General features: G+C 42.0%; 1 protein-coding gene across 2 annotated transcripts in view; it reads left to right on the top strand.

The window, feature by feature from the left end:
* Positions 1-13,903, top strand: part of map3k5 (mitogen-activated protein kinase kinase kinase 5) — a 69,495-nt gene extending 55,592 nt beyond the window's left edge. For both annotated transcript variants that reach the window (XM_076037640.1, XM_076037641.1), the window contains exons 19-30: positions 462-619; positions 2,975-3,152; positions 4,168-4,185; positions 4,555-4,732; positions 5,796-5,964; positions 6,521-6,706; positions 8,000-8,105; positions 9,463-9,709; positions 9,794-9,906; positions 10,676-10,782; positions 10,952-11,028; positions 12,785-13,903. In XM_076037640.1, the coding sequence (XP_075893755.1) occupies positions 462-619; positions 2,975-3,152; positions 4,168-4,185; positions 4,555-4,732; positions 5,796-5,964; positions 6,521-6,706; positions 8,000-8,105; positions 9,463-9,709; positions 9,794-9,906; positions 10,676-10,782; positions 10,952-11,028; positions 12,785-12,845 (1,598 nt within the window). In that variant the 3' untranslated portion in view covers positions 12,846-13,903. The remainder of the gene's footprint in view (positions 1-461; positions 620-2,974; positions 3,153-4,167; positions 4,186-4,554; positions 4,733-5,795; positions 5,965-6,520; positions 6,707-7,999; positions 8,106-9,462; positions 9,710-9,793; positions 9,907-10,675; positions 10,783-10,951; positions 11,029-12,784) is intronic.
* The last annotated feature ends 3,141 nt before the right edge of the window (positions 13,904-17,044 follow it).

Genomic DNA, 17,044 nt, shown 5'->3' with positions numbered 1-17,044 from the left:
TAAACGTTTGTCTGTAGCCAGGTGCTATTAGCTTAGCGTAGCCTAGCATGAAGACTAAAAACGGCTCCAGTTTTGGCATTGTGGGAAAGCAATCGAATGTTCCTTTTAAGTTCATCACCAAACAATGTAAAGGCAGTTAGGCAGTTGTAAATACGGGACACAAGATTATCAAAATGCCAAGATGTGAAAGTGTCTCCAATCAAATGTTTGATAAACACTGTACATATCTACATGTAACTAAAAACGTTCATCCATTCGCAAATCTCTTGCAGTGTCCCACTAATATAGTCACATCGATGCGAGCCCACACTGAAAGGAATCATTTGTTCAAATACTAAAGAAAAAAAAGAGACATTAGATGAAATAAAACTTCATCAAATGTCTTTAAATTTGCTTTTCTACATTCCTGCGTACAATCACCTGTCGACTAAGTGTGTAATGGTTTATGTCTGTTTGTGCAGGCACGCTGCAGTACATGGCTCCGGAAATCATCGACAAAGGTCCCCGCGGGTACGGCAAGCCGGCAGACATCTGGTCTCTGGGTTGCACCATCATCGAGATGGCGACCGGAAAGCCTCCGTTTTATGAGCTGGGAGAACCGCAGGCTGCCATGTTCAAGGTGAGAAGCTGCAGCAGGTTCACTTCCCATCGGGCCTTTGGATCCAAACAGAACGTCGTCTAGGTGTTTTCCGCAACCACATGTTTTAGAATTCCCACCTGACCCGGGTCCCCCCTTTCCTGTCACGGACATCAAAAAGTGATTGTTCCAAAATCTCTTTTCGTTTTAAAGAAGCTTTAGAGACGTCGATCAGAGGAAGTTAGATGTAATCAGTAGAATGTTGCGGGTATGATTAACAAAATACTTGCATATGATTTTGCCCTTATTGTTTCTTATTATCCTATAATCTAATGAGATGTCCTTGAGTGCAGACGCCACAGAGAAACGTTCCCCATTTCAGGTTGACTTATCACCTGATTAATAATGATGCTGTTTGTAGGACCAGGCAGGATATTTCGACATGAGACAAATGACTATTAAAAAATAGATGCACATGTGCGAGTCAATGCGGACTCTTAAATACAAAAAAAAAAAAAAAAAAAAAAAGCTGACTTTTTAAAAACATGCTCACTCTCAGTTCCTCTTGTGCAGAACCAGTGGATGAGTCACTGGTGCACCTGCGTCCTGTAACACGATCGGGTCCAGTTGAAAGTGCAAACAAGGTCTACACATGAACATTTGTTTGGGAATAAACATGTTTTGTTCGCAGGAGGGCGACAGGGGGGTGGGGGGGTTGTTTTTTCATATTTCAGTGCAAATGACACCCCCCCCCCCCCCCATTAATTTTGTCAATGCCACCGTGGAGTTGATTAAATGTTGCCTTAAAAGCGTTCTAGCCGTCCAATCAAACGCAGGGGGTTTTCATTCGCGTACACAGAAGCTGACAGACCCTGACAGCGTTTCCTATGATCGGTGCGCGAAAGAGCACGTGTACTAAACATTTCAAAACGTCTCTTCCCTGCGGCGAATCGCACTACCAGACCGTTGGACTGAACCTTTGCCAAGTCAAGAGGGGCAAACGAGTCACTTCCTGCTGCCATCACAGCTCGAGGGAAGATTTTACGCTTGAACGACAGGATTGCATCTCCAGTTTCACTGCGAGGTTAGACCCAATCTTTGGACAAGAAACGGAAAAGGCAGCTCCAGATATGGATATGAATCTCATGTAAGCGCAGTCGCATTTGATTTATCTCCTGGGATGATGCCCTGCTGGTGAGGCCCGTGTCCTTGAATGCTCTTCACTCAGCCTCAGAGGAATGTCTCCAGTCTCTAACAATACGAAACGGCAACGGAAGAAGTTTCTCGGGTTGTTGTTTCTGCTCTCGCGCGAGACCTTTGGACGTTCCTGCTCCCGCCTGCCGCTGCAGGCTACTTTTCCCTGCAGCTCCCTTGGAAAACAAGAGGATTCCCATGAAGGCGCTTTTCCCACAATCAGAAAATGTACACTTCACATGCGATATGTGTTCACATTCTCAGTCCAGGGCTCCCTTCTGCTCGTTGGTAAAGGTCCAGTGTACAATAATTGGTCTGATTTAAGATTTTTATCTTGGGAAAAGCCAAATGTACTCCCAATAAATACATTGATAAAAGTTTATAATCACAGTCCAGTGAAAGTAATTTGGTTTTCCAACACAATGGTTATCATATAAGAATCAATATACATAGATCAAGGGTCTTGCTCCCAGTTAGCTGCCATCTTGCACCACCATATATCTAAGGAAGCCTGGTGTGGACAATCCAGCCCACTTGACAGCGCGTTTCTTAATTAGGATGAACACTCGCGTCCTCACACAAACCAAGTTAGAAGAATGTAGATGAGGTATCCAGGTCTGTGTGGGCAGGCCAGGTAGGTCGCTGGCAAGCCTGGGAGACGGAGGTGGAGGGCTGCAATCTAAAATTCAACCACTCGATGTCGCTGTTTCTTCTCAAAATCTCCAAATATTACTTTTATTGGGGCGACCGTGGCTCAGGAGGTAGAGCGGGTTGTCTAATGACCAAAAGGTTGGCGGTTCAAATCCCGCTCCATCCTAGTCTGTGGTTGTGTCCTTGGGCAAGACACGTAACCCACATTGCCACGTACGAATGTGAGTGCATGTTTGGTGGTGGTGGTGGTCAGAGGGGCCCTTTGGCGCAGACTGGCCGCCATGCTTCCATCAGTCTGACCCAGGGCTGCTGTGGCTACACATGTAGCTCCACCACCAGTGTGAATATGGTGTGAACGAATAATGGGTTCAATGTTAAGTGCTTTGGGTGCCTTGAAAAGTGCTACATAATTCCAATCCATTATTATTGTTATATCATAATTAGTATTATTTACCTATATTGTTATATCATAATTAGTATTATTTACCTATATTGTTATATCATAATTAGTATTATTTACCTATATGCGCTATATCCGCTCGCACATCGCAGGTGGGCATGTTCAAGATCCACCCGGAGATCCCAGAGTCCATGTCGCTGGAGGCCAAGGCTTTCATCCTGCGCTGCTTCGAGCCGGACCCGGACCGCCGGGCGACTGCCCTCGACCTGCTCACGGACGAGTTCCTGACGGTCACCAGCCGCAAGAAGAAGAGCAAGAGTGGCTTCACCGGTAGGCCGGCCACGAGCTGAGCACCGCAGGCTAAGAGCTAACAGATTTGACAATGTGGGATGACTAATGAGTTTCTGGCGGAAGGTAGAAAAAACAGTACTAACTGTAAAAAGACTATATAGCATCCCCCCCCCTATTGTTTGGTTGTGTACCTAATACCCTTAAATTCACTCTCAACTCACCTTCAATTCAAGACCCTGAACAAGGCCCATTCAAAAGAAGCTAAAGATGCAAGAAAGCATCAACTTTTGCTGGGCTAAATCATACGATTCATAAATGAGAGAGCTAAACAGAGGGATAAATATACCAATATACTGCGTAGATGTAAGTAAGTGTGACATGAATCCGCTAGCGGATAACACATAATTGAAAAGCTAAGCCACAATTAAGCCAAATATTAATTTATTTATTTTTGCTCTTGTTTTTTGTTTTTTTTAAATCGTAAGTTGCAGTATGAGGTTTTCTCCTGAGAAAGTGGTGATTACTTTGCCCAGGTGTGTGAGGCCTATGCTCCTTGTTTTAAATAATATTAAGAAGATCAACATTTTCGCCTCTTAGCGATCATACACCGGATCCCCCCCTGCCCCAGGAAATAGGGGCTGCAATATCTCAAGGAGACCTCTGTCTGTCTGCCTGCCTGTCTGTCTGTCTGCCTTGTCTGTCTGTTAGTTTGAACCGGGACACCGGCTGCTGGGAGTCAGCAGGAAGTGCTCGCCCGCTGCCAGACAAAGCAAATAGTCTTTATATCAATACGGAAAAATCTGCTCCGAAACTGAATGAACACCGAGGCGACTTGCCGCTCTCGCGTGCGTTTCACTGTCGCCTGCGTTCTCCTTCGAGCTCCACCAGCTCGTCTCGTTTTCCTGGCAGCTGCACACAAGATCAGAGCGGCGCTCGGAAGGCTCACACCCATCTGCATATTTTGGAAATGTTGTTCTGCAACTCTTCCACGGAAATCATGTCTTTCTTACTGACGCATACTTTGTTTTTTTTTGTTTTGTTTTTCTCCCCGCAGCTCTTTCTCCAGGGACAGGTGAGTTCTTGCGCCGCCCTCCCCACCTGTTCTCTCCTCCTTCCTTCAGACCTTTGCCCAGGCAGGAACTGCCTCCTGCTCCTCACATTCATTCATTTCATTTCAAGCACAAACAACAACAACAGCGCTAACCACACAGCAACCGCTGCAAGACAAACGCTGTAATTTGCTGTCTTAATACATCAGACACAGACTCTCTGTCTGATGTATTTGAAAGGAAATCAATCTCTCATCTGCACCTCTTCTAACGTGAACCTGCCTCCAGGCTCCAGCCGCTTATTATTTCCCCTATTAGTAAATTCTTTGCCTATCCGACCCTTCATCGCGCCTTTGCTCCAATGTCTACCGTCTTGTCCCTGCACCGTTCAGAGTACCTTCGCAGCATCTCCCTGCCCGTGCCGGTGGTGGTGGAGGACACCAGCAGCAGCAGCGAGTACGGCTCCGTCTCCCCGGACAACGACCTCAATTCCAACCCCTTCATCTTCAAGCCCAGCGTCAAGTGCTACAGCGAGCGGGACGTCAAGGGGCCGCGCTCGCTCTTCCTCAGGTAGACGATGACGCGGCACAAAACGTAGGGAGCGGCCGTGTGGTAGCGCAAGTGGTATTAAGAGCTACGTTTTATTTTGTTTTGTTTTATTTGAATTTTTATTTCGTTCGTTGAGTTAAAACAAGACAGTTAAGCACAAACGCGAACAATCCCAACTCGTAAACGAAAGGAGCAGAAAGAAGAGTAATCTTATTTTATCTGCCCCCTTTACCCAATGAAATACATTTACAAAGAACTTAGACTAAAAAAAAACATCCACAACAACACAATCAACATCAAAACAAGTTTTAAGTTTAAATAAACGAGTGGTAATATTTGAATATTTAATGTTAATGGTGTTAGCACGCAAGCTAGCATAAGTATCAGCGCGTGAACCTTTGTGCTTCCTTCACGTCTGGTATATTTGGTCCCTCACTACGTACATGCTTACTGTACAATTGCCATAAAAAGTGGGAGGAAGTAGCAAACAAATAAAACCATCACACAGCGTTGCACTGAAGTGCTTCCTGAAACACAGATATTGAGCCCAGGGTCAATTTTTGTTTTGAATCCCACCATTTTTTTGAGTATCTCTAAAACCAAGCAAACCCGTCATCATCTATTACGAATCAAAAGATTTCACGCTAGTAATATCGGTATAACGTGCTGAAATGGCTTTCCTTTAAAAAAGTATGTTTTTCCAATCACCCTAATAGAAAGAAAAACAGAAAAGTACGGAAGGGAAGAAATGAGAAAAGGGGATGATAGGGGATGATTGTTTAATGCGGTTAGCTAGAACACTTCAGCCACAAATAATCACCGTGCTTCCGCCTGCGGTTGCTAGGCGCCAAAGCGACTGCTGAGAAACTCAGAGAAATGTAATCGAGGTTCCAATGAAAATACAGAGTAATACTTTCTTCACGTGGTAATTCAGCCGGATGGCCTCGTGTCGCTCGTGGACAGAGTGTAAACACGGCGCTCAGCTCCGCCCGCGACTAAATGAGACATCGTTGAGCGTTGCGTACAGAAGAGAGTATTGATCGATTGAGAAATCCACCGCGTTTCTTCTCCCTTTGCTCCGCAGCATCCCGGTGGAGAACTTCGAGGACCACAGCGCGCCGCCGTCTCCCGATGAGAAGGACTCCGGCTTCTTCATGCTGCGGAAGGACAGCGAGAGGCGAGCCACGCTGCACCACATCCTGACCGAGGACGGGGACAAGGTGGTGGCCAACCTGATGGAGGCGCTGGCGCAGGTCGGTGGGGTCGAAAACACACCAACGAGAGCAGGGATGCGCCCATACCAATACCGTGGCATCGGGGTATCGGTGTACGTGCCGATACCACGACGCAGATACCAGTTGCGTGTGGATGTATACAGTGCAGCGTTGTCAAGAATATCAATATATCGATTAAATATGGATATTGAAGAGTAAAACACGGTTCAATATCACTTTTCCATAGTACCAAAATTCTCCGGTTCGTAGTATCGAAAATCGTATTGAAAATCAATATTTAAAAAAAAATATATCGTATCGAAGTCTGAGATCCAGTATGGTGACAACGCTAATACAGTGTGCAAAATACCCGTCAATATTCAGGAAGGCTCCACATCCCCCCCCCCCCTGTATTTTGCATACTGGATGTATATGACAGTTTTGTTGAATTTGTGCTTGTGCCGCAGTGAAACTTGTGTCAGTCACCCTGTTCTAGAAAAGCATGCTGGTGAGTGTTGTTCAAATAACAGAATAAACCACAGAGCTCACACTGGTTGGTTGCGACTGTTTTTTTCTCCTCTCCGCGGACCCGCAGGGCTCGGAGGAAACCAGGCTGAAGCCGCAGCACATCTCCACCCTGGTGGTCAGCCTGGCCGAGTTTGTGCGCATGGCCGACAGAAAAATCATCGCCGGCACGCTGTCGCAGCTCAAGCTGGAGCTGGACTTCGACAGCACCGCCATCAGTCAGCTGCAGGTGGTGCTGTTCGGTTTCCAGGACGCTGTGAGTATCAACCAGGACCGCTGTGCTCTGGTGCCGGCGGGGAGACGTAACTATAGAGCAGGGGTCAACGACCTTTTTGAACCCGAGAGCGACCTCCTGGGTGCCGAGTCACACGAAGGGCCACCAGTTTGCTACACATTTCTAAAATAACAAACTTTCTCAAGTTTGCCTTTAGTGATATATTATAAATAATGATACTCATCTATATGAAGACACTGATCACGTTCATTTATCGCAATGATTATCATGATATGGTACAGATAATATCAATGTTCAACACTTGATTTCTATTAATCAGGGTCCACCCGAACTTCTCTAGACTTCATGGATGTGAAAACATTTTTAATCTTTTTATTTTTAAGACATTGTCGTTTTCGAATCTTTATAAATGCAAGTGTGATAGAGAATAAAATGTTTTTTTACGCAGCTCACCGAGTTGTGCTATTTTAAGAGCGGGCCTGTGGGTCACCCATGTGGTCCTTTGGGGTGCCACCTGGTGCGCCCCAGGGCCACTGTGTTGGTGACCCCTGCTATAGAGTCTCAATACCACAGCTGGCTCTGTTATGAAATCCGGTATGTTCACAGAGTGAGCGCTAAAATGCACAGTGCTGCTTTAAAGCAAAGGCAATACAGAAGGAAGTAGAACAGTGCTGCCCCTCTGGTCTGCTGGAGGATTTGTCTTATTCTCTTCACTGGTCCAGCTTCAAACATTTTCCCATTTTGTCTTGCAAATAAGAAAACTGATTTCCTGTTTGTACACTCAGAGCACAAGGCAGAAGCAGCTCAGTGCGACCCAGTTCTGAGCTGGACGGAACAGTGCCTAATAAATATTAATATTAAGTAAATGTTAGTGGCTGCACTAAAATAAACTGCACCTGGAGACTTGAGGCTGATCGTCAGTGCAATGCGGTGCATCTCAAGCGCACGAGGTGTCCCAACAACTTTTGTCCGGCGCTGTGTTTGAATCGCTCAGTGGCAATGGAAGGGAACCGAGGTGGCTGCTGCACATATAAAGCCCAGCTGATACTGTATTTCCTCAGAGCAAGCGGTTGTTTTCTGTCTGGCAGCGGCTGTTGCGTAATCCTTTCAATGGTGCGGATCTGATGCCCCCTGTTGGTCATCGGTGCAAATATCCCCGCGTGGGAAATAAAGAACTTGCAGCTGAGCAGGGGTTCTTAATGTTTGCTGTTCTCAAATCCAAAACATTATTATTATTTTTTTTTTAATAGATGAAGTCAGTTGAGGTACAATTCAGACGAATGAATCAGCTCCTCTCTTCGCTCGGGTCCTCAGGTGAACAAAGTGCTGCGGAACCACAACATCAAGCCGCACTGGATGTTCGCTCTGGACAACATCATCCGCAAGGCCGTGCAGACAGCCATCACCATCCTGGTGCCAGGTAACGTCGTTAGTCCCTGGAGCAGATTGCACCTAAACACATTATCTGGCGAACACTCGGCCTGGTGAACGCGGCTCACTGCCAGATGCGTCCCAGCGTGTGGTTGAAGGGGGCAGCTGTACCGGGCTGTCAGTCCAGACAATTAAAAAGCAGTCAAATGTACAAGAATACTGATGAATATTCTACAATAAAGCAGGCCCAATTAAGACGCGAGCCAATAAATGCAAAGAGGAGTGAGGGTGGTTTCCAATTGGATTGCTTGCACAGATCCTACTTTTTTTTTTATTTTATTGTTCTTATTGAGCAGAACTTCTGAGTCTTTGAGTGGAATCAATCAGGATACATGAAAGCTGTGACACTCAGTGTACCAAATATGTTGCACTGAACTCTGTATTTGCAATGAAAGGCAAGCGTTAATGCGACAGAAAGTAGTGTTCGACATTTACATTGCAGCTTTAAAAAAATGTTTATATTATTTTACACTGCAGACTTTAAAATAAATACAATGTGTAGTGAGGGAATTTAGGCTACAATAGCTGCTTTCTACTTTACTGACCCAATTCTCAAAACATTTTAGTAATTACATTTCAATGCCAAGTGCAAAAGCAAGTGGACTCTTGCTTTGATAACTTACCTTTAATGAGAGATTATTCAATTTATACTGGAAGTTTCCACAACACTATAAATTGCAACGCACAGTAAATCTCGATTTTATCAATTACTTTTATAAAGCGTCATCCTCCAATTAATACACACTGGTAAGCAAAAGCCACGCAGTTTCTGTTGCTTCATTTGGAAGCACATTTATTATTGCTTGTGTGATCATATTCATTATGGATGGATTATGATGGATTAAATTAAGAGCAGACTGACCTAACCTCTGATCCATCATTGATGTGTATGCATCATTGAAGTGTGAATATGCAATCAATAAATGCGTAATATGGATAAACGTGTAGTATAAACATGTGTAACCGCTAAAGATGTGTAATCCTGAATACCAGATTTTCCCCAGAATATCCTTTTCCATCGGCACTGTTGATTTCTTCTTCTTCTTCTTCTTCTTCTTCTTTGTGACATTCTAAGACATTAAATGTTGTAAACATCTGTATGAGTGTATATGTGTATATTTACTCTTCATCTGCGTGGTTCTATGTATTCGCAAATCTTTTATTTTCTTGTAAAAAAATAAAAAATAAGCACCTTGTCTTTCTTGTTTCCCCATGAAAAAAATCTTTATCTTCTTCTTCTTCTTCTTGAAAAGCATTGTTGTGATGGATTGATCATTGGTCATCGTGATAGCTGATCCCCCATTGACTCCCTGCAATAACAGCATTAACACCCTGTGCACTCCCAGAGCTGCGGCCTCACTTCAGCCTGGCCTCGGAGAGCGACCCGGCAGAGCAGGACGACGACGACGACGACGACCACGGGCCGGACAGGAACTCGGCCCGCCAGAGCCGCGCGCCCCCCGCCGCCGCTCACGACGACACCGTGGCCACGTCCGGGGTCAGCACGCTGAGCTCCACCGTCTCGCACGAGTCCCACAACGCGCAGCGCTCCGTCAGCATGGAGCTGGGCAGGATGAAGCTGGAGACCAACAGGTGAAGCTCATTCTTGGATTTTTTTTTATTTTTTTTTTTATGATGGGAACTGTTGGGTCAGCTGAACGCGTGTGATGCCACCAGGTTGCTGGAGCAGCTGCTGGAGAAGGAGCGAGAGTACCAGAGCATCCTGCAACAAGTGCTGGAGGAGAGAGAGCAGGAGATCCGACTACTGAGGCTGCGATCTGAGCCCGCAGGTCGGTGCCTCCGTCCAACTGCTCTCCCCCGCACGCTCCTCCTTTGTCTTGTCAAGCAACGATTTTGGCGCTTTCGCTTCATAGCAGAAGCTTTTGTGGTCCTTTCAATGAGTTTCCGGGAAGGAATGGAAAATGATCTTAATACTGAATTAAAATCATAGATCATCAGATAAATAATTGTGTTGGTTAATATTCTTCAATTTTAATATTTCATTTAACAGACGTTTTTTTATCCAAAGCAACGTACAACACAGTGGAGAATTTAGACTGGATAGTAATATTGCTACAGGACCCTTCACAAGTAAAGTCATTTACATTGGAATTAAGTTGCGATGACGCTTGTCATTAGCAAGCTGATAGTTAAAACACATGCTGCTGCAGTTTATTTCAAGAAATGACAAATGGTGCCGCCGCTCAGATGCCACCATCACCAGGTGCTCACCAGATGCCAGATAAAATACAGATGCATAATGTCACTTTTCATGATGTGTCACTGATGAAACTTTTTGGATTTTTATTTTCAAATCAAATGCCTGCAATTTCTGCTTGAATATTCAACATACCTAACTTTATTTCAAATCAAGAGTGATAACGGTTAGAGATCATTTTTTATAGATACATTATACTTGGAGTCATTTTTACAGTAGTCATAGCATGAATCCATAATACTTTTCTTTAAAAAAAAAATAAAATAAAATGAAAAAATAAAAATTTACAACAAGATCATCCAGTTCCAGTGTCCTTGAGTGAGTTTGTCCACCTTCCCCAGATGTCCCTGCATCATCGGACGGCCAAGAGGGACAGAGGAGGCCCCAAGACCCAGAGCTGACCAGCTGGCTGAGGCTTTACGGCGCCGACCAGGACTCCATAGACAACGTGAGTGCTCGCCACGGCACAACCACGAGTGTTTGCATTAGAAGATGTCATTATTTGGAACGCAAGAATACTCATACAAACAGAATACAAGGAGTGGCTGCACAGAGCACCATGCAGTTCCACTAAACAGGAGGGGGACCTTCAACATTCATGCGCTTTGCTCCTGCAGATACTGGACGAGGAGTACACGCTGAATGACATCCTCAACGATGTCACGAGAGACGATCTGAAGAGTTTAAGACTGAGGTAGGAACTCCTCTCGTCGCGTTCAAAGAACGCTGAAAGAGTTGCATTCACGTGCGTGGGGCATTGAAATAATCGCTGTTTTTAGAAGTGGACACTTTTAGGAGACGGGCTGTGAAGATTGATATAAATTATAAGTTATAGTGCAGAGTAGCCTCTTCAGTGAGGTGCTCGCTGTATGTTAGCACTAGTGTATTAGCAGTGTATTTCTGCCCTGTGTGCTTGTTGCGTGATACACCAGTCTTAACATGTGTAGCATTTACCCAAATTGTGCACTGCAGTTAAAACACGGCGATATAAAAACAGCCAGTAAAGGCGACAGTTGAATGCACATATGCCAGTCACAAGCCTCTGCGTTTCTGCGCTGGCACCACAGCTAGTGGAGCGTTAGCTAGCTAGCATGCTAACACCATCGCACCAATTCCGCTGGGTCACTTGCGTTCGCGAGGGTAAAAAGTGTTGTTCATCGCACGTTCAGCATTTGGGAGGTTTCACATTTTGTTTTCTCGACATGAGTTCCCTTTGCACACTAATACAGTCAAAGAACTTATGTAGTACTTCATACTGTTTGGAGCTCATCAATAGACTTGACCTGTGATGAAGTCTCACTTGTTTTACTCAATGTTTAACGATGAATGATAATCTCCCTTGGGCAATTTTCTGGAAATAAAGGTCAAGTGTGTAATATTTGGGTATTTTGAAGAAGAAACAGCGACATCAAGTGGTTACATTTTAGATTGCAGTGTCTCCCACTCTCTCCTCCTGCTGAGCTTGCCCGTGAACTATGTTGGCCTGCGCACCCAAACCTGGATACCTCGTCCACCTTCTTCTGTGTTGGTTTATTTGAAGACACAAGCAGTCAGCCTAAATATGAAACACACCGTCACGGCTGGATTGTCCACACCAGGCTTCCTTAGAAATATAGCGGTGCAAGATGGCAGCTAACTGGGAGCAAATCCCTTGCTCTATGTATATTCTTGTGTATATACATACATATATATATATATACATATATATATATATATATATATATATATATATATGTATATATATATATATATATACATATATATATATACGTATACGTATATGTATATATATATACGTATACGTATATATATATACGTATACGTATATGTATATATATATACGTATACGTATATGTATATACGTATATATATATACGTATATGTATATACGTATACATATGTACGTATATATATGTATATATGTATATGTATATATGTATATATATATATATATATATATATATATGTATATATATATATATATATATATGTGTATGTATATATATATATATATATATATATATATGTGTATGTATATATATATATATATATATATATGTGTATGTATATGTATATATATATATATATATGTGTGTATATATATATATATATATATATATATATATATATATATATATGTATATATGTACGTATATGTATATGTATATGTATATATATACATACACATATATATACACACATGAGAACCGTTCTAAGGGTAGAAAAACCAAATACTTTTATTCTCCTCCAATTATAAAATTTTTATTAATGTATTTACAGGCATTATATTAAGTTTTTACCAATATAAACATCATAAATCAAGCCAAATATTACACACTGGACCTTTAAGTTGACCCACGAAAAACACAATTGCCATTATGAATGACAAGAGTGATCATCTGCGGTGTTGTATGTTGTCATCTAACCGTCTGCTCTCGGTGTCCTGCCAGAGGCGGGATCCTGTGTAAACTATGGAAGGCCATCACAGACTACAGACAGAAGCCAGCATGAGGCCTTAACGGTGACAACCACTCAGAGAAGTCCGGACTCGGAGTCCCAACAACTCAGTATTTCTCCTTTATACCTCAGTGTTCAAAGGATTTTTGGAGCAGAGGCTGCATTTTAATGTGCGCACACAGCAGCTCTCCAACCACGGGAGGCAGTCTTGACCGGTCGCACGGGGGAGGGACGATGATGTGATTGGCGATGACTCCAAACTACAACGTGGTTTTGTCGCGTCAAAGATCCTTTTTGAAAAAGAAACCTTTAACTGAGAAGTGCCACAGATTTTTTGCCGAACATCACGGACACAAACCAGATTTGTGACAGGTGGGTTAGAAATGACATTTTGGGTGGGAAATAACTCGTGTTTACAGAATTGGATATTTACCATTTTCTAACGAAAGCCTGAGATACAAACAGCTACATTCAAATCCATCTGTTGTAACGTTTCCAGCATTGGCGTTGTGTACACTACTTTTATTTAAACTTTTTAATTTAATTGTTCATGGTAAGCTGAAGGATGTCAGTGCATGCCCTTTTTGGAAATTCAGAGACTTATTTAAAATGTTGGTGCCTTTTTTCGCATTTCCTTTTAGCATACTAATCTTTTGTATGTAAAGGCTGTCATAATTTTCTATGTTAATGATATTTACAAATTAATAAAAAATATTAATATAGTTTAGTCTCCTGGTGGATTGGACCAAGTCTGTGATGAATATATTTGATAAAATTAAGTGTATTCTAATATATTTTCTATTGTCAGTTCATTTTATTCAGCTCATAATTATGTGTGTTATTACAGCGAAACGTTTGCTCTGTTTTAAACTGTTGTACACTGACAAAGTTGTGTTTATCTTGCAAGTGAACAATCATCAATGACATTTCTGAAATGCAAACAAGATTCCCACGGAAAAGCCTTGACTCTTTTTTTTTTTTTTTTTTTAAACATGATACCAGAGAGGGAGAGCATATTTATGAAGTGTGTCTCCATCCTGTTCATTTTTCATATCTGGTATTCTTCAGAATTTTTGTGTTATATTGCTAAAATAAAGATTTTCAACTTAAAACCACGAGAGAAATGTGTAGCCTGTGATATTATCTGGAGTACCTTTTTTCTTCCCCCAATGATATGTACATATTTTCTCTTTGGAACATTTCCTCCTCCACTTTCTTTTAATTTCCCAAATCTTTGGTGCTCAAAGAAGGCGAAGATCGCCAAAAACCTATCACCATAATAACAAAGACTTATGATGTGGGTGGAGGCAATAAGAAATGCGTATGAGGACCATGTGCTTTTATTTTTCTCAGATATTTGACCTCAAACTTATTCGAACCATGGTGGTGGTAAATGGTCTCTGCTAGTTCAGCACAAAAATGATAATGACAGTCTTAGAAAAATGTAAGCTTTAAATATATTTTATGCGTAAAGCCAGATGTGCACAGACTTTAAGAAATTTCTCATATACAATGCAGTTTTCCGTCTGCTTTTATTTTGGCATTTCAACCTTCAACCGCTAGCAGGCTCGGTCTATAGGCTCTATGCACAAATCACTTCCGCGTTTGAGTAAGGATGGTGAGTCATTTCCGGTCTGGCGTAAACACTATGAACCAAGCGCCGAGTGACGTCATGGCTTAGCCTACATACACACGCTGTTTACTGGAGTTGCCAAAGGCCACGGTGAATGATGTCCGGAGAATTGTCCGAGCGTCCAGCGCAACACCTCAGAGCAAACTTGAAAAAGGTTTCAAGTTTTACGTCTCGTCGTACCTAAGCGAGCAGTTCGGCTGGCTATCACAACCTCGCTGTCTTATAATAATGATCTAGTAAGCTTCAGGCAAATCAGATAACAAGAAATGACTCGTGCCGTATTTTGTTTGGTTAAGTATCTGGAAAAGACAAAGCCACTAATGTGAGAGCTCACTGCTACCGCTCTATGAAGAAAACTGAAACGCAACAGGGTCAATATCACTATAAGGTGCCTTTGAGACTTCCAAATCTCCCCCCAACAAAGCAGAGATTTTCCATTTAACTTCACATTTATTGTATTAAGTAGATGTTACGCTGTTCGAAATGCATGTTGGTCAAGCTCCCACACTTTTTATAAATGAACTGCAAGCAGACAATGTACATGCAAACCGCAAAATATGTCAACCCTGTCATGGACAATTTCAAAGTAGAATAAATACATTAAAATTACATAGTGATTATAAAATGTGTATTTTCAGAAAGCTATTTAGTCATTTTCTCAACACTATGTTTTAGTTAATGGGAAAAGTATTTGGATAGTTGTGAAATTCTGGCAAACTATTTGTTTCTCTATAAAAATCAGCGAGAATCTCTTCTAAATAAAATCTAACAACAAATATATCTGGTCAAACTTTCCAACAATACTATTTGGCCCTAACTTGTTTATAAAGGAATCACACAAAGAGTTTGCTAACTTATGAAAAAATATATATATATTTTTTTTTTGAACATGAAAATAACAGAGTGGACAGTAACATGACAGGGTGGACCTTTGGAATTCATACCTTGAAAAAGACAATTCAACATATTCCTGTAAACACCTTAATTGGGAGTCTGTATAGCATGTACTGTTACAAAATGTCTGTAATAGCTGTTGAAATATGTGTAACATTGTCAGCATGTGGCCTAAACTATGCGAATGTCCTTCCTGTTATGAACCATGTCCACCCTGTCATGGAGGGATTGCTGACAGGGTGGACAATGACAGGGTGGACATTTTTGACTAATATTAGCATTTAATTAGCACACGTGGACCTCACAGCTATCTAAATGATCCAGTTAGCGAGAGGACTGTGCGCTGTTTAACACATATATTTTGAATTTCTGAAAAGTTTTTATATTAATTGATATTTCACCATGACAGGGTGGACATGTTAAGCTTGACAACATCAAACTACACATCAAAAATGATGAAAATTACAAAAAATAAGAGTTTCAGTCTCCATTGAAGAAAGGCAAAATGCTGCTTGTGATGTCACTGAAAACATCATTAGGTTTCGTAAAGGGGCAGTTAGCCCAAAATGACAGGGTGGACAGCAATTTCAGGGGCACATGCAAAATGTTCAATATTATTATGAAAATAGAATATACATAATAAAAATTACTTGTTTTATCAAATAACTTGTTGTGACAGTAAGATAATGTAAAAAAAATAAAAATAAAAACTGATTTAGTATAATTCAACCACTTATGACACACACTGAAGTTAGCAACAGCGTGTGGGACATGCCAAAATCATGTACATCCAAAAGAAAAAATGGTTAAAAAAAAATAATAATAAAAATAAAATTAAGTAAACACATTTCAAGAGACATATTATTGTACTGATGTGTGTGCAAACCTTTGGTCACTTATAGTAAGACTTCAGAGTTTAATTATTCTGCTGCATTTTCATGATGACTGAGTTATTCTGATGGGGACACCAAAGGCACTTTATCATGATATTGACCCAACGCAAACTGACAGTAGGATAAGATTAAGTGACACGTTCTGTCACGTGTTCTGAACACACGTTCTGTCACAGAACATGTTCAAAGTTCAGCATGAGTTCAGCCCTTGATGTGACCATAAGTAAGCTCTGATGACTATTGGCAAAGATGTTACATTTGCAATGACACCGATCTACGAGTTGATAAAGGGCAGTTACAGGACAGCTGAGTGGGAATTGGCGTGAGTTACTTTTATCAATAACATTTGCTCTTCTAATATTGGTGACCCACCGTTTCTGTAATTCAGTGTTATGAGGAAGCGTATGGAAACTCAGGACAGAATTACAGGTAGCCGATGCTGTACATTGGGGCACACAGCGGTGGTGGCTGGCAGTGCTATTCCCCCCCCCCCCCCCCGTTTTTGAAAACACACTTTTGTACGTTTACGCGTCATCTTGACATTCAGTGGGTATGAAACGAGTTGAACTCACTTGCTAATAAAATCCAAAAGTAACTCCGCATGCAGCTTTGGTGGCCTTGTTGCTAGCATCACATTTACGACCAGCGCTGACCGGAAACTACAAACCATCCTGAGATTTTGCCGCTACGACGTCATCGTCTCTCATGCATAGAGCCTATTTGACCAAGCAAATAAAGGCGGAACAGGTGCGTTTTCTCACCGCCCACCATATTTATTTTTTTTTTATTTTTTTTTTTCACTTGTTGTGACGTCAGCAGTTTGCGCTCGGTGC

This window comes from Nelusetta ayraudi, unplaced genomic scaffold, assembly GCF_046127955.1.
Source record: "Nelusetta ayraudi isolate G7.1 ecotype Tasmania unplaced genomic scaffold, CSIRO-AGI_Nayr_v1 ptg000052l, whole genome shotgun sequence".
Classification (NCBI taxonomy): Eukaryota; Metazoa; Chordata; class Actinopteri; order Tetraodontiformes; family Monacanthidae; genus Nelusetta; species Nelusetta ayraudi.
This window is presented reverse-complemented; position numbering and strand designations above follow the sequence as displayed.